The 17,860-nt window shown below is 40.0% G+C and overlaps 1 protein-coding gene across 2 annotated transcripts in view; it reads right to left on the bottom strand.

Moving 5' to 3' along the window:
* The window catches only part of BRMS1L (BRMS1 like transcriptional repressor), a 46,930-nt gene extending 29,588 nt beyond the window's left edge, over positions 1-17,342 (bottom strand). Inside the window, exons 1-4 of one of the 2 annotated variants that reach the window (XM_012469073.2) lie at positions 17,022-17,342; positions 12,848-12,938; positions 11,343-11,470; positions 9,538-9,617 (exon numbers count right to left, since the gene is read on the bottom strand). In XM_012469073.2, the coding sequence (XP_012324496.1) occupies positions 9,538-9,617; positions 11,343-11,470; positions 12,848-12,938; positions 17,022-17,163 (441 nt within the window). In that variant the 5' untranslated portion in view covers positions 17,164-17,342. Of the gene's footprint in view, positions 1-9,537; positions 9,618-11,342; positions 11,471-12,847; positions 12,939-14,146; positions 14,250-17,021 lie in introns of those variants that run through there. The other variant, XM_012469081.2, reaches the window with a different exon arrangement.
* Between the last annotated feature and the right edge of the window lie 518 nt (positions 17,343-17,860).

The raw sequence follows: 17,860 nt of genomic DNA, 5'->3' as shown, positions 1-17,860 counted from the left end.
CTAAAAACAAAAAAAGACATGAAAACTAAATGCATTGACAATGACCATATGTGGTTCTAAACTGGATCTCTTTGCTATGAAAGGCTATGGGGTCTGAAATGGTGGCAACATAGCAATGTACATTTCTTGATATTTTTTTTCTTTTTCTTTTTTTTTTTTTTTGAGACAGGATATCACTCTGTCACCCAGGCTGGGCTGCAGTGGCGCAATCATGGCTCGCTGCAGCCTCAGCCTCCTGGGCTCAAGCAATCCTCTGCCTCAGCCTCCCGAGTAGCTGGGACTACAGATGTGTGCCACCAGGCCCAGTTGTTTTGTGTCCTGTCCTGTCCTGTCCTGTCTTGTTTTGTTTTGACGAGGTCTTGCTTTGTTACCCAAACTGATCTCAAACTTCTGAGCTCAAGCTGGCTCCTAAAGTGCTGGGATTACAGGCATGAGCCACTGCACCCAACCCATTTCCTGATTTTGATGATTATACTTTGGTTATGTAAAGGAATATTCTTCATTTGTTTCAAATATACATTAAAGGACTCAGGGGTAATAGTGCTTCATGCTGTAAACTCACTCTCTATTTCTTCACCAAAATGAGTTCTATGTACTTTCTTACAACTTATCTATGATTGTGACACTATTCAAAATACATATCATAGCTGGGTGCAGTGGCATAGTCCCAGCTACTTGGGAGGTTGAGATGGGAGGGCTGCTTGAGGCCAGGAATTCAAGGCTGCATTGTGCTATGATCACACTGGTGAATAGTCACTGCACTCCAGCCTGAGCAACCCAGTGAGACCCCCAACTCTAAAAAATGTGTGTGTGTGTGTGTGTGCGTATATACGTCATAAAGACAAGATTTACGAAACACTCAAGGAACTACTGCACTCTTAAATATATACTTCTACGGAAGAGAAAAATACAGAATATTCTTAACTCATTTTATGAATCTTGAAATCAAATAAAAGACAGTATGAGAACTGACAATTAAATCTCACCTGCAAACACAGAAGAAAAAGAATAATTCCTGGAATCCAAGAATGGTTTAACATTAGGAAACATATTAACAACCTAAGTCACCACAGCAATGTATCACAAGAAAAAAAGCATGACTAATTCAATAGATGCAGACAAAGCACTTAATAAAATTTAACTATTTTATCCTGAGAAAAAGAAATTTCCTTCACTTGACAAAGAGTATTTACCAAAAGTCACAAGAAAATATCATACTTATTGGAAAACTGTTAGAAGCATTCCCTTAAGATCATGAACGTAACAATGTTTGCTTTCATTGCTTCTATTCCATCTTTTATTGGAAGTCCTATCAGTGCCATTAAGACAGGTAAAACAAATAAGAGGACGATGAGAACAAAAGAAACAAACAGCTATTATTCACAAATGACAATATTATCTACATGGAAAATAAGAAAATCTGCATGTAAATTATTAGAATTAAGAACAGCATACGGGCAATATGTAAGATACACCCTGGGCAATACGTAAGATCCCATCTCTACAAAAACATTTTTTAATTAGCTGGGTGTAGTGGCATATGCCTACAGTCCTAACTATTTAGGACCCTGAGGTGGAGGATCTTTTAAGCACAGGAATTCAAGGCTGCAGTTACCAGTGAGCTATAATCAGGCCACTGCACTCCAGCCTGGGCAACACAGTGAGATGATGTCTCTAAAGTTAAAAAATAAAAAAATCGGGAGGCTGAGGCAGGAGAATTGTTTGAACCCAGGAGGTGGAGGTTGTGGTGAGCCAAGATCACGCCACTGCACTCCAGCCTGGGTAACGAGCGAAACTCCATCTTAAAAAAATAAAATAAAATAAAATAAATAAATAAATAAATATAAAAATGAGAGATATGTAAGGTAGCTAGATATGATATCAATATACAAAATTACTTTTCTACATAGCAGCAAAAAATATAAAGTAATATTTTTAGAGATTAGGTCTTGGTATGTTGCCCAAGCTGGTCTTGAACTCCTGGACCCAGCAATCCTCCCACCTCAGCAACTCAAGTAGCTGGAACTACAGACATGCACCACCACACAAGAGTAATTTTTTGGTAGTGGAAGATGGCTGAATAGGAACAGCTCCAGTCTGCAGCTTCCAGCAAGATCAATGCAGAAGGTGGGTGATTTCTGCATTTCCAACTGAGGTACCTGGCTCATCTCACTGGGACTGGTTAGACAGTGGTACAGCCCACAGAGGGCAGAAGAAGCAGGGTGGGGCATTGCCTCACCTAGGAAGCACAAGGGGTTGGGGAACTCCCTCCCCTAGCCAAGGGAAGCTGTAGGGACTGTTCAGTGAGGAAGGGTGCTATCCAACCTAGATACTATGCTTTTCCTGTGGTCTTCGCAATCCGCAGACCAGGAGATTCCCTCAGGTACCTACACCACCAGGGCCCTGGGTTTCAAGCACAAAACTGGGCGGCTGTTTGAGCAGACACCAAGCTAGCTGCAGGAGTTTTTTTCATACCCCACTGGCATCTAGAACACCAGGGAGACACCATTCACTCCCCTGGAGAGGGGCTGAGGTCAGGGAGTCAAGTAGTCTACCTCAGCAGATCCCACCCCTACAGAGCCCAGCAAGCTAAGATCCACTGGCTTGAAATTCTTGCTCCCAGCACAGCAGTCTGAAATCAACCTGGGACACTCCAGCTTGGTGAGGGGAGGTGTGTTGGCCATTACTAACGCTTGAGTAGGCAGTTTTCCCCTCACAGTGTAAATAAAGCTGCCTGAAGTTCAAACTGGGTGGAGCCCACTGCAGCTCAGCAAAGCAACTGTAGCCAGACTGTCTCTCTAGATTCCCCCTCTCTGGCCAGGGCATCTCTGAAATAAAGGCAGCAGCCCCAGTCAGGGGCTTTATAAAAACTCCCATCTCCCTGGGACACCTGGGGGAAGGGGTGGCTATGGGCACAGTTTCAGCAGACTTAAACATTCCTGCCTATTGGCTTTGAAGACAGCAGTGAATCTCCCACCATAGCGCCTGAGCTCTGCTAAGGGACAGACTGCCTCCTCAAGTTGGTCCCTGACCCCCATGCCTTCTGGCTGGGAGACAGCTCCCAGCAGGGGTCAACAGATACCTCATACAGGAGAGCTCCGGCAGGCACTGGCAGGTGCCCCTATGGGATGAGGCTTCCAGAGGAAAGAACAGGCAGCAATCTTTGCTGTTTTGCAGACACCGCTGGTGATATCCAGCCAAACAGGGTCTGGAGTCGACCTCCAGCAAAATCCAGCAGACCTGCAGCAGAGGAGCCTCAATGCTAGAAGGAAAACTAACAAACAGAAAGGAACAGTATCAACATCAACAAAAAGAACATCCACACGGAAACCCTATCTGACGGTCACCAACATCAAAGACCAAAGGTAGATAAATCCATGAAGATAAGCAAAATCCAGTGCAAAAAGGCTGAAAATTCCAAAAACTAGAACATCTGTTCTCCTCCAAAGAATCACAACTCCTGCCAGCAAGGGAATAAAACTGGATGGAGAATGACTTTGACAAATTGACAGAAATAGGCTTCAAAAGGTAGGTAATAACAAACTCCTCCAAGCTAAAGGAGCATGATCTAACCCAATGCAAGGAAGCTAAGAACTTTGATAAAAGGTTACAGGAACTGCTAACTAGAATAACCAGTTTTGAGAAGAACATAAACGACGTGATGGAGCTGAAAAACACAGCATGAGAACTTCGTAAAGCATACACAAATATGAATAGCCAAATTGAACAAGTGAAAGAAAGGATATCAGAGATTGAAGATCAATTTAATGAAATAAAGCATGAAGACAAGATTAGACAAAAAAGAATGAAAAGGAATGAATGAACCCTCCAAGAAATATGGGACTATGTGAAAAGACCAAAGCTACATTTGATTGGTGTACCTGAAAGTGATGGGGAGAATGGAACCAAGCTGGAAAATACTCTCCAGGCTGGGTGCCGTGGCTCATGCCTGTAATCCCAGCACCTTGGGAGGCCGAGGTGGGCAGATCACCTGAGGTCGGGAGATGGAGACCAACCTGACCAACATGGAGAAACCCCGTCTCTACTAAAAACACAAAATTAGCTGAGCATGGTGGCACATGCCTGTAATCCGAGCTACTCAGGAGGCTAAGGCAGGAGAATCACTTGAACTTGGGAGAGGAGGAGGTTGTGGTGAGCGGAGAGCACACCATTGCACTCCAGCCTGGGCAACAAGAGCGAAACTCCGTCTCCAAAAGAAAATACTCTTCAGGATATTACCCAGAAGAACTTCCCCAACCTAGCAAGACAGGCCAACATTCAAATTCAGGAAATACAAAGAACACCACAAAGATACTCCTTGAGAAGAGCAGCCCCAAGATACATAACTGTCAGATTCACCAAGGTTGAAATGAAGTAAAAAATGTCAAGGGCAGCCAGAGACAAAGGTCAGGCTACCCACAAAGAAAAGCCTATCAGACTCACAGCGGGTCTCTCTGCAAAAATCCTACAAGCCAGAAGAGAGTGGAGGCCAATATTCAACATTCTTAAAGAAAAGACAACTTTTCAACCCAGAAATTCTTATCCAGTCAAACTAAGCTTCATAAACAAAGGAGAAATAAAATCCTTTATAGACAAGCAAATGCTGAAAGGTATTGTTATCACCGGGCCTGCCTTAAAAGAGCTCCTGAAGGAAGCACTAAATATGGAAAGGAAAAATCAGTACCAGCCACTGCAAAAACATACCAAATTGTAAAGACAATCAACACTATGAAGAAACTGTATCAACTAACAGGCAAAATAACCATAATGACAGTATCGAATTCACATATAACAATATTAACCCTAAGGGGTGGGGAGAAAAAAAAAAATATTAACCTTAAATGTAAACAGGTTAAATGCCCCAATTAAAAGACACAGACTGGCAAATTGGATAGAGTCAAGACCCATCGGTGTGCTGTATTTAGGAGATCCACCTCACATGCAAAGATACACATAGGCTCAAAATAAAGGGATGGAGGCAGATTTACCAAGCAAATGGGAAAAAAAAAAAAAAAAAGCAGGGGTTGCAATCCTAGTCTCTGAAACAGACTTTAAACCAATAAACATCAAAAAAGACAAAGAAAGGCATTACATAATGGTAAAGGGATCAATGCAACAAGAAGAGGTAACTATCCGAAATACACATGCATCCAATACAGGAACACCGAGATTCATAAAGCAAGCTCTCAGAGACCTACAAAGAGACTTAGACTTCCATACACTAATAGTGGGAGAACTTAACACGCCAATGTCAACATTAGACAGATCAGTGAGAAGGAAAATTAACAAGGATATTCAGGACTTGAACTCAGCTCTAGACCAAGTGGACCTAATAGATACCTACAGAACTCTCGACGCCAAATCAACAGAAAATACATTCTTCTCAGCACTACATCACTCTTATTCTAAAATTGACCACATAATTGGAAGTGAAACGCTCCTCAGTAAATGCAAAAGAACAGAAATCATAACAGTCTCTCAGACCAGAATGCAATCAAGTTAGAACTCAGAATTAAAAAATTCACTCAAAACCACACAACTAAAAGGAAACTGAACAACCTGCTCCTGAATAACTAATGGGTAAGTAACAAAATTAAGGCAGAAATAAATAAGTTCTTGGAAACCAATGAGAACGAAGATACAACGTACCAGAATCTCTGGGACATGTTTAAAGCAGTGTTTAGAGGGACATTTATAGCACTAAATGCCCACAGGAGAAAGCAGGAAAGATCTAAAATTGACACACTAACATTACAATTAAAAGAACTAGAGAAGCAAGAGCAAACAAATTCAAAAGCTATCAGAAAACAAAAAATAACTAAGATCAGAGCAGAACTGAAGGAGATAGAGACACAAAAATCCCTTTAAAAAAATCAATAAATCCAGGAGCTGTTTTTTCAAAAAGATTAATAGATAGACTGCTAGCCAGACTGATAAAGAAGAGAGAAAAATCAAATAGACACAATTAAAAATGATAAAGGGACCGGCCGGGCACGGTGGCTCAAGCCTGTAATCCCAGCACTTTGTGAGGCCGAGGCGGGTGGATCACGAGGTCAAGAGATCGAGACCATCCTGGTCAACATGGTGAAACCTCGTCTCTACTAAAAATACAAAAAATTAGCTGGGCATGGTGGCGCGTGCCTGTAATCCCAGCTACTTAGGAGGCTGAGGCAGGAGAATTGCCCAAACCCAGGAGGCAGAGGTTGCAGTGAGCCGAGATCACGCCATTGCACTCCAGCCTGGGTAACAGGAGCGAAACTCTGTCTCAAAAAAAAAAAAAAAAAAAAGATAAAGGGGATATTACCAGTGATCCCACATAAATACAAACTACCATCAGAGAATACTATAAACACCTCTACACAAATAAACTAGAAAATCTAGAAGAAATGGATAAATTTCTGGACACAGACACCCTCCCAAGACTAAACCAGGAAGAAGTCAAATCCTTGAATAGACCAATAACAAATTCTGAAATTGAGGCAGTAATTAATAGCCTACCAACCAAAAAAGGACCAGGACCAGACAGATTCACAGCCGAACTATACCAGAGGTACAAAGAGGAGCTGGTACCATTCCTTCTGAAACTATTCCAAACAACAGAAAAAGAGGGACTCCTCCCTAACTGATTTTATGAGGCCAGCATCATCCTGATACCAAAACCTGGCAGAGACACAACAAAAAAAGAAAATTTCAGGCCAATATCCCTGACGAACATCGATGCAAAAATCCTCAATAAAATACTGGCAAACTGAATCCAGGACCACATCAAAAAGCTTATCCACCACAGTCATGTTGGCTTTATCCCTGGGATGCAAGGCTGGTTCAACATACGCAAAAAGTAATCCATCACATAAATCAAACCAATGAAAAAAACCACATGATTAACTCAATAGATGCAGAAAAGGCCTTCGATAAAATTCAACACCCCTTCATGCTCTCAATAAACTAGGTATTGATGGAATGTATCTCAAAATAATAAGAGCTATTTATGACAAACCCACAGCCAATATCATACTGAATGGGCAAAAGCTAGAAGCATTCCCTCTGAAAATCAGCACAAGACAGGGACACCCTCTCTCAACACTCCTATTCAACATAGTATTGGAGGTTATGGCCAGGGCAATCAGGCAAGAGAAATAAATAAAGTGTATTCAAACAGGAAGAGAGGAAGTCAAATTGTCTCTGTTTGCAGATGACATGATTATATATTTAGTAGACCCCATCGTCTCAGCCCAAAATCTCTTTAAGCTAATAAGCAACTTCAGCAAAGTCTCAGGATACAAAATCAATGCGCAAAAATCACAAGCATTCCTATACACCAATAATAGACAAACAGAGAGCAAAATAATAAGTGAACTCCCACTCACAATTGCTACAAAAAGAATAAAATATCTAGGAATACAACTTACAAGGGATGTGAAGAACCTCTTCAAGGAGAACTACAAACCACTGCTCAAGGAAATAAGAGAGGACACAAACAAATGGAAAAATATTCCATACTCATGGATAGGAAAAATCAGTATCATGAAAATGGCCATAGTGTCCAAAGTAATTTATAGATTCAGTGTTATCCCCATCAAGCTACCATTGACTTTCTTCACAGAATTAGAAGCCAATATTGACAAATAGGATCTAATTTGATATACAAAAGAGAAAGAACTGCTGATTTGTGGGGAAACAAGGGGGTATGTAATAAATACTGTTGACATTACCGATCCATATACCAAAAAATAAAAAATAAAATTAGAACTATATACCATACACAAAAACTAATTAAAGGTAGTTTTGTAATCTAAATGTTGAAAGTAAAATTTCAACTTTTAAAGGAAAATACATCTTTTTACCTCAAAATTGGCAGACACAAAAAGCACAACCCTGGCTCACACATGTAATCTCAACACTTTGGGAGGCCAAGGCAGGAGGGCTGCTTGAGCCCAGGAGTTCAAGACCAGCCTGGGCAACATAGTGAAACCCCATCTCCACAAATAATTTTAAAAATTAGCTGGGTGTGATGGCATGCATCTGTAGTCCCAGCTACTCAGGAGGCTGAGGCAAGAGGATGGCTTTAACCCAGGGAAATACAGGCTGCAGTGAGCCATGATCATGCCACTGCACTCCAGCCTGGGTGACAAAGTGAGACCCTGTTTCGAAACAAAACGAAACATAACAAAACACATTCCATAAAGAAAAAGATAATAAATTCAACTATACTAAAATGTAAAACTTTGCATCAAGTCATTAAAAAGAGTGAATACATCATACTACCTGGGCAAAAAGATTTGCATATAACCAGCAAAGCATTTATAGCCAGAATATATAAAGAACTTATATGGTCAATGAGGAAAAGACTAAATGCCAAAAACAAATATGCACTTCCTAGGAAAAAATCCAAGCAGCTAGTAAACACCAAAAAGATATTCAATCTCAGTTGTAATTATGAAAATGAAACAATAAACTCTATCATTTTTATACCTACCTACTCTTAGTTATTAAAGTGACAGAAGAATCATTATAGACTTGTCCTCTTATTTCTACCTGTATATCTATAATCTTGTCTAGACCTGATAAAAAGTTATCTGCAAAATGGGCACTATGGGGTTTTTGTTTGTTGTTGTAGTTGTTATTTTTGAGAGAGGCTCTCACTCTGTCACCCAGGCTGCAGAGCAGTGGCACAATCACAGCTCACTGAAGCCTCAACCTCCCAAGAGCAAGCAATTCCCCTACCTAAGCTTCCTGAATAGCTAGGACTACAGTCACCTGCCACTATGCCCAGCTAAGTTTTGTATTTTTTGTAGAGACAGGAGTCTCACGATGTTGCCCAGGCTGGTCTCGAACTCCTCAGCTCAAACAATCCTCTTGCCTCAGCCTCCTAAAGTATTGGGATTAAGGTGTGAGCCACCGTGCCTGGTAGGCACTATGTTTTTTAAATGCTATAAATATATTTAACCCATTTAAAGATATTTATAATGTTTCATTATTGTGGGAGTTATTTATACCCTACTTCTCAAGGTCATCGCCAAGATCGGATTTTTCACACACACACACAAAAATTGAAACCTTCAGCATAAAGGGGTTAAATGCAAATAAACAGAACATATAGAAAAATACACCTATTTTTTTCCCATAGAGAATTCTGCCTAAAGATGTGGAAACAGTTCTAGACAGACAGAAACTAATTCTATAGCCTAACATCCTAATTGCACCATTGGGTGTACATTTTGTAAGTCTAAACTTCCACATCATACTAATTATACTAATATTTTCAGTAATGCCAGGTGACATAATCATTGCAAAGTCTTTTTAAAGTATTAGCTGCAAAACTTCTAAAATTATCTCAGTTTTTTCCTATGGTCTTTTCTTTGTGTCCCATCTCCAATACAGCTTCCAATGCAACTCTATTCTTCTTTTTTAATCACACAAGTGATGAGCTAAAGTACTATTAAATTTTGTTTTATTTATTTTACTTTTTTAACTACTACACTCAGAAAAGGCTTGAAGAGATGAAATTGGCTTAAAAGTTATGCAAAATGACAGTACCTCACAATGCTGGCGAGAAGCTTGAATTTCACATTCATATTTGTTCTTTACAGATTCTAAGCAGAGCTCTCTATAGATTCCTGCAACCAAACACAATTACTCTGATTATATTAACAATAAGGAGTTCCGTTATCGCTTCCCTACAGGAATTCTGTCCTCACTGTATTTTATAAGATGAATCCAGAAAAAAATGAAAAGTGAGTCTAACTTTTTATCTTTAAGACTAAAAATAAAAAGGTTCACTTAAAATATATATCCAAAAAGATTAGAAATTAAGAGTTTAAGAGCTAGAAAGAAACTGTACAGCTAGTTTTTGTTCTTACCCTATTCTTCCAAAGATTACTTCCAAATGTTTGACAGAGAATGATCAAAATGAAAATAAAACTCTTTTCCTATGAAAAACAATCTCTCAAGTTTCTCAAAATAGAAACAGAGACAATAAACTCTGGTGTCATCAATCACATATACTCATAGAGTAACAGCTAGACACTATACCCCACCAAAACCACTTTTTTTTTTAAACTATTACTTTCAGTCCAAAGCTTCCGTGAGGAGAAAATGTATATAAACTGATATGACAACATCAATTAGGTCTGGAGTGCTTCTGACTTGGCTTTATCTAGAGGATGGATATCCAAGATAGTCTAACTTAGACCTAACAAGACAATAGTATAAAATAGGTAACATGGCCATGCAAATATGTCACTACAAAAACGGCACACAAAGAGCTCTGGATGTGTATTCTAAGCTTTATGCCATAGTTGGCCCTAGAAATGTAATTATCTCTCTTTGTATGGTAAAGCAAGAGACAGATATCTGGAACTATGCCATCAGCAACACATTCACACACACTACTCTGCAAAATCAAAATATAACAGAGGCCAGAGTAGAAAAGTAAATAATTGACTCAAGTAATATTTCCTGATCATCCATGGAACCTAAAAGAACACAGAAAATCAGGGATATTTTTACTTCTAAGGTATGTTAAGTTAATATGTAAAGATAGCAGTGAAGTATCATATCATCTACATAATATTAAGCACCGAAAAATAAAATTTGGCTAAAGGAGGGTTTAGTAAAAAGAACTTATTATCAACAATGCCTTAGGTATTATCTAACAGGTACATAAGGATCAATTAGTGCCGCATAAAAGAAAAACAACCAGCATCTCCACTAATAAGTTTAGTTTTTAATTTGACTATGAAAAATCAAATATATGCCTTGATTATGCTGGATCCCACTTACAAACATAAGAATGAAATGTAACCACACAAATATAGTACATCTTTGTTTATTCATAGCCACAAATGAGTAACTAAACTTATCAAAGTAAAAAAGAAGAATTAAATTATCTAGAAGGTAAGTTTCCCGTTGTATAGTATCCTGATCAAACGTTTTTAAAATTTTTTTATACATTTAAAAAAAACCCTAACACTCTTACATATAAAAAAAAACGCCAAGAGCACTTACACTTTAATTTCTCTAATCAGAAATTAAACTGTGATAATAACAGTCTCTCTTAATGACAATATCATGGTTTCCAATTGTTTCATCATATGTTGAACTATCTTCTCAACAACACTGTAAGCAACTTGAGGGCTTTTTTTTTTATCCCCCACAGCAGCAGAGCAAAGCAAAAGGTATTTAATAAATATAGGAGCTGTGGGCTGACTGATAGTAAAATATTCTGGTTGATGTAAATATATTTGTAACCCCATCAACATAAAACACTTACTTGACAAACACCTTTAAAGCTATTGAAGAGTTTACCTTCTATACACGGAAAAGATTCTTCACTTTCCTACCTGCTACCTTTGTACGAATTTGCATATTTTCCTGTAAAGTTGCCAGCGGTTCCAAGTATTCTGGTGCTTTTCCAGCTATGACTTCTTGTAGTTTTGCATCCACCTGACTTAATCGTTCTTTATAAAGTCTTAACAAAGCAAAAATTAAGATGTTAATTTAAAAATCTCAATAAAGGCTAACAATTTGCCATTTCTATGCATTATTTGTTCCCAATATCCTTCATATTCCAATAATCTATCAAACGTATTTTTGCCTTTATCTCAAGCAAAGAACTCAATTACATTATTTGACTTTATGCACAGAATCACAAAATAGGTATCTATCATTTTTATCAGTATTACTCTTTAATAGTTAATTCCCAATACAAAACAATAAAACGGAAATAACTACTTTTTGGCACTGTCAGTTTTTGTTTTTGTTTTAACTACAGAATAATAAAACCAATTGTAAGAGAAATGGTCATTTAAACATTGACTTTAAAAAAAACAAAGAAATCACTTTGAATAGACATTACCAGTTGTCAAAATAAATAATTACGTGGTTTCTCTCTACCTTTCCTGAAAAGGAGTCAGTATTACTGTACTCAGCCTACTTAATTTTTTAATAGAACAAAGAGGAAGTAGACTGATGAAGGTACAACCAATGGCTTTGTGACCTGACATTCTAAGTTTGTCTCAACTACAATTGAAGAATCCATAACAAAATTAGCTGCTCAATGAGCAAGGAAATCAAAAATCAAAAAGAAAATTTTTTTTTTGCTACGAAAATGCTTTACTAAGCAAAACTGCATACTATAAAAATGCTTTAGAATGCAACAGGAGGAGATATAAAGACACAAAGAAGTGCATAGTGACACATGGCTATCAGAACACACTAAAGAATTCACACTGATTCCCCACTTTACCTAGAAAAGGAAGCTTCTAGGCTACTTCTCCTTTAAGGTCCCTGTTACTTCTATTTATAAGGCCACTTAGAAATACTCTAATTTGCCAGCTGTCTCACCAATACCTTTAGAGTACGACACAACTCAGTGTTTATTTTTGGCAATAATCCTGCAGGACAGAACTAATTTTTTTTTTTAGACAGGGTCTTACTCTGTCGCCCAGGCTGCAGTGCAGTGGCATGAGCACAGCTCACTGCAGCCTTGACCTCATGGGCTCAATCGATCCACCTGCCTTAGCCTCCCAAGTAGCTGGGACCACAGGCACGTACCACCACGTCCAGCTAATTTTTTTTTTTGTTGCAGAGACCAGGTCTTCCTATGTTGCCCAGCCTTGTCTCCAACTCCTGGGTTGAAGCCCACAAAAAACCCCTGCCTCCAAACCCTCAGTTTAGTTAATGAGGACTTCAGTAGACAAACAATAACTGAAGCCTCTTTCATATTAGTCAGTCCCATAAAATGCAAAAGGGAAACAGTTGAGACTGAATCTAGTTGCTCTTATGCTAGTATACAAGTGACATGGTTGAGATTCAGTGACAATGGCCTTCTTAAGTCACTACTTACTGATCTTTGAGATCGGTAAACTGTTTCTCAAGATTGGACATTTCATCCAAACATTCCATTCTTCTTCTTTCACAGTCTTCATCATCCATTTCTGTTAATAAAAAGGCAAATATAAAAGATAAACTTTAAAAAGAAAAAAAAGATAAACAATTTTCAAATTTATCTAAATGTCTAAATAGATCTGAATGTTAATTCAAATAGGAAGAAAAACTATAATATGAAGGCAAGGCCTATATTAAGCCTTAAGAAAATAAAGAACATTTATCAAATATAATAATTTCTGCTGGGCGTGGTAGCTCATGCCTATAACTTCAGCACTTCGGAAGGCCAAGGAAGGAGGACTGATTGAACCCAGGAGTTCAAGATCAGCCTGGGCAACACAGAAAGACTCCATCTCTACAAAAAATAAAATATTAGTTGGGCATAGTACCATGAGCCTGTAGTCTCACTTACTAGGAGGCTAAGGCAGGAGGATTGTCTGAGCCTAGGAGGTGGAGGCAGCAGTGAGCCATGATTGCAACACTGTACTCTGCCCTCAGTGACAGTGACCGAGTCTTAAAAAAAAAAAAAAAAATTCCACTATAGATTTAATTTAAAATATAGATGAGTATATAAAACTATACTGGTGTCTAGATCCTCTTATTTTTATTCATTTTTAAATTGCTTAAAGGACTGACTACAAGCTATGACTATAAAGTAATCAACCCCCTTTTGGTTTGTTTTCCACCAACTCACCAGAATGTAGCACCAAAATGATTGTGTCCTTTAAAGGATAACATTGCTCAAAAACACTTTTGGGATTCTTCTTTCAGAACTGCTCATATGGCTGATTTGCCAGTCACATAAAAAAAGGAAAGTGTCCAGGCACAGTGGCTCATGCCTGTAATCCCACCACTTTGTGAGGCTGAGGTTCCAAGGATAACTTGAGCTCAGGAGTTCAAGACCAGCCTGGGCAACATGGTGAAACCCCATCTCTACTAAAAATACAAAAATTAACCAGGCATAGTGATGGATGCCTGCAGTCCCAGCTACTAGGGAGACTGGGGTAGGAGGATCGCTTGAGCTTGAGAGGCAGAGGTTGCAGTGAGCCAAGGCTGTGCCAGCCTGGGCAACAGATACCCTGTCTCAAAAAAGAAAAAGAAAAGAGAAGACTAATCTTATTATGTTTACCACAGGCTCTCTTGGTCTGCCATTCCTATGTTCCCATTGTTCAGTCTCCCCATATTACTAACAGTCAGTGAGCAAGAGGCAAATGAGGAGGAAAACACAAACTTTTTAAGGAAAGCAACTGTTAATTACCAGATCTGTCCTATAGTCCACATTTTCTATGTTCACATCACATATATTCATTCATCAAAATAACTGAAGCACAAAATGATCTGCATCTTGATCTTCATCAAATAAAAGTCAAACTATGAGAAAGAGTTAAATCACGTTCAATTATTTTTATATAACAAGGAAGGCTATGACTCATTTTTTTCTAATTTTCTAAAACAGATTAAAAATATTTCTGGCTCTTGATTGCTTACTTCTTGGCTACTTAAAACTTGGTCCCTCAAGATGACTCACTATCCAAGTTCTCTGGATAGCAGAGGTTTTTCTATAGCCTTACAATTTGCTCAGTACCAACATTTCAGAAGAAAAAACTGTGAAAGTTTAACATGAAAGACAGATGGTAGAACAGAGATGCTTTAACAGAAGCAAACTGTAAAATGTATTTAAACAATTTCTTTGCACTGAAAAATTTTGACTTGCAGTTCAAATTTTTATCACATTCTTCAAAAATTAAGTTGTCCATTATTTTCTGGGATGGAATTTTAAAAAGTTAAAAATCACAACAGTCAACATAAAAATTATAGGGGGAGAATTTTAACAAATAGAATTTTATGAGATCCTAGCTCCTATCATAAATGCAAAAACATTTGAAGATAAAATGCTTTATAGATCTAAGAAACAAATTCACAAACAGGCCAGGCGCAGTGGCTCATGCCTGTAATCCCAACACTTTGGGAGGCCAAGGTGGTGGATCATTTGAGGTCAGGAGTTCAAGACCAGCCTGGCCAACATGGCAAAACTCCATCTCCACTAAAAATACAAAAATTAGGCCGGGCATAGTGGCTCACACCTGTAATCCAAGCATTTTGGAGGCCAAGAAGGGTGGATCACCTGAGGTCAGGAGTTCAAGACCAGCCTGACCAACATGGTGAAACCCCGTCTTTTGGAAAAAAAAAAAAAAAAAAAAAAAAAAAAAAATATATATATATATATATATATATAAATTAGCCAGGCATGGTAGTGGGTGCCTATAATCCCAGCTACTTAGGAGGCTGAGGTTACAGCGGTCCAAGATCTTACCACTGCACTCCAGCCTGGGCTGAGGAAAAAAAAAAAAAGAAAAAGAAATATATTCCCACACAGTCTAGATCTTCTCCTTTCTTTATATTCCCCACTTCTGAAATCTCACCTACTTTCACAGCAAGGCAGATGACTTACAAAATATTCTCCCTTTTCCATATCAGGCAGGTTCCAATGTCACATTTCCATCTGTGAGTTGGGCATTCTTAAACATACTGCCATCACCTCAAAAGCAACATGTCTTACCTTTCACCTTCATCTCAGATCTTTCACTTCTCTATTTCCGTCGATGCTACCACCACTCTCCGTGTATCTTGGTTTTTTCTCTCACCTTCAATCCTAAACTTGCATTCATTAATCCTGTTTTGTGCTTTCATTCAAATCCTTCACATCTATACTATTCCTTTCTGAGCTCAAGTCCTTCTCCCAACCAAACTGGTTTTCTCACTCTTTTGAATAAGCCCTAAGCTCCGGTCCTTGTACTTTTTCTTACAATTCCTCTCCCTATAGGTACATCCACCATTGCTACTCAAATTCTATTCATTCTTCAACATAATTAAGGGAATCCTACCTTCTTCAGCTAGCCTTTGTGACCACCCAATTTTGAAAAGATTTCCTCTGTCTCTAAATTCCTACAGCAATATTTAATTAAGCATTCATTTGGCAATTTAATCAAGTGGTGACGTGTAACAGCTCTTTAAGTGAGCCCAGATTATAATTATTAATCCCTCATATTGAGTACAGCCCAGTGCTGCACAAAGAAGTCACTCATAAATATTTTTGGATGGCTGATTTATTGATTGAAATTACATCCTTCCGTGGAAATTGTGCTTTGAAAGGGAAACATGAAAAGAAGGCATCTGGGTGATAGGAGGCATCAACCTATCATCAATGCTTCCTTTACATGACCAAAATCAGGCCAAGACAAAGAAGTCAATCTCATACCCATCATTTGAATAGGAGGAAAATAATCCCGGTAATCACAAACTCCATTTCACAATGGAATAGCCATTCCTAAAAGTTTGCAAAGTTTATTTGTGGTGTTAATCTGCCCTCTACATCCAAAATAATTTAAAACAGCTCAAAGTTAGAAAAAATTGAAAGGGGGCCAAAAAAAAAAAAAAAAGGAAAAGAAAAAAGAAAAAATGGAAGGGAAGAAAAGCCTTGGAGAATTTTCAACGCTGCCAAAACTCAGCCAATTTATAAGCATATGAAGATCCAAAATCAGCCCGAATATTGGTCCCTTCCTCTCAATCTTGCAAACTTCAGGGAGCTACTGAACGGGACAGCTCTCAAGATAGCCCCCGAAAAAGCACTGATGTAAAAGTGCTGACCGGCAAGCTGACTTGGAAACTCAGGTTAATTACTCAGCCAACCAAGGGCCAATCCAAATCCACCCTCGGCCCCTGCAACCCACTCGCGCTGAGAAGCGAGGGTTGCAAAGGTGAAAATAGGGAAAGAGGTCGGTGGGCTGGGGAGAGGAGGCATTTCCTGGAGGCATTTCCAGTGTGTCTGCTGCAGGAAGTTCTCCGCCCGGGCCGGGCGCCCCAGAGCACCACCGGGAGCAGGACCGCGCCGCGTCCCGGAGCTGGGCAAACCCAAGCCCGCCCCGCCCCGCCCCGCCGCCGGGACCCGTCAGGAGCCAAGCAGCGCCCCACGACCCGTCCGGGTGCAGCTCAGGGCTCGGAGCCAGTCTCCGCCCCTTCCCTCTGTCCCCGCCCCGCTCTCCCAGCAGGACGCAGCCGCCTGGCGTGCGGAGAGCGGCCTGTCGCGCGCCGGGCGCGGGGACTCAGGGTCCCATCCCTGCTGGGTCGCGCACCTGAGCTATCTCCATCCTCGGAGACCGACGAGCTCTCCGTGTCCTCGTCCTCGGAGCTGCTCCCCTCATTTTCGGCGTAGTCCACCTCCATCTCATCGTGATGGTTGGTCTCCTTCTTATCTCCTCGGGAATGGACCGGCATTTTCCAGCCACGCCGTCGCTTCCCACTCCCGGCGCCCAGCCCGGCCACCGCCGCTTCAATGAAGGGCGCGTGGAACGCCCCGACCCACCCAGCGGCCGAGCTTGCTCGCCCCCTTGGCTCCTCCCCGCCCCCAGCCCGGGCCTCACAACCTAACCCGCAGGCTCTGCATTGGGAGCTCTGCCATTGGCGGAGGCGGTCCACCGAGCCTGGGGGCGGGGCTTAACCTGCTCTGGCATGATTGGTTGCCCGTAATTACGACGCGGCCTTCCGACGCTTGCCGGGAGTTGTAGTCCTTAAGGCTCAGACCTGCAGGGGCTGCACGCTTCCATTCTTCGGCAGCCCTGATCACTTCTTTCTTCTGGACTTCAAGTCCCACAAGGCACGAAAGCTGACACTCTGGAGCGCAGTTTATAAACTAAACAGAAACAGATTGTGCGAATTTAGTCTGTATTTATCAATTTCCCGCCAAGTGATTGACCTGCCTGGCTATCCAAGATGTTACTGTCAGATGTGAAATTGACTTTTGCCTAAAAGGATCTTTGCCTGCTCACTGAGCCTGAGGAACTGGAGAACCGTCTCTTTTACCTAATTACCTACCACTAATAAACTGTTTTTATTGAATTATTAACTATAGACGATAACTTGCGCTATGTTGCACAAAAAACTTTAAATCATTCTTGAAACTTTTACAATTAAT

The sequence above is a fragment of the Aotus nancymaae genome, unplaced genomic scaffold (genome assembly GCF_030222135.1).
Source record: "Aotus nancymaae isolate 86718 unplaced genomic scaffold, 86718_ANA_hifiasm-v0.15.2.pri h1tg000062l, whole genome shotgun sequence".
NCBI lineage: Eukaryota > Metazoa > Chordata > Mammalia > Primates > Aotidae > Aotus > Aotus nancymaae.
Note: the sequence above shows the minus strand (reverse complement) of the source record. Positions and strands in the feature narration are given on the sequence as shown.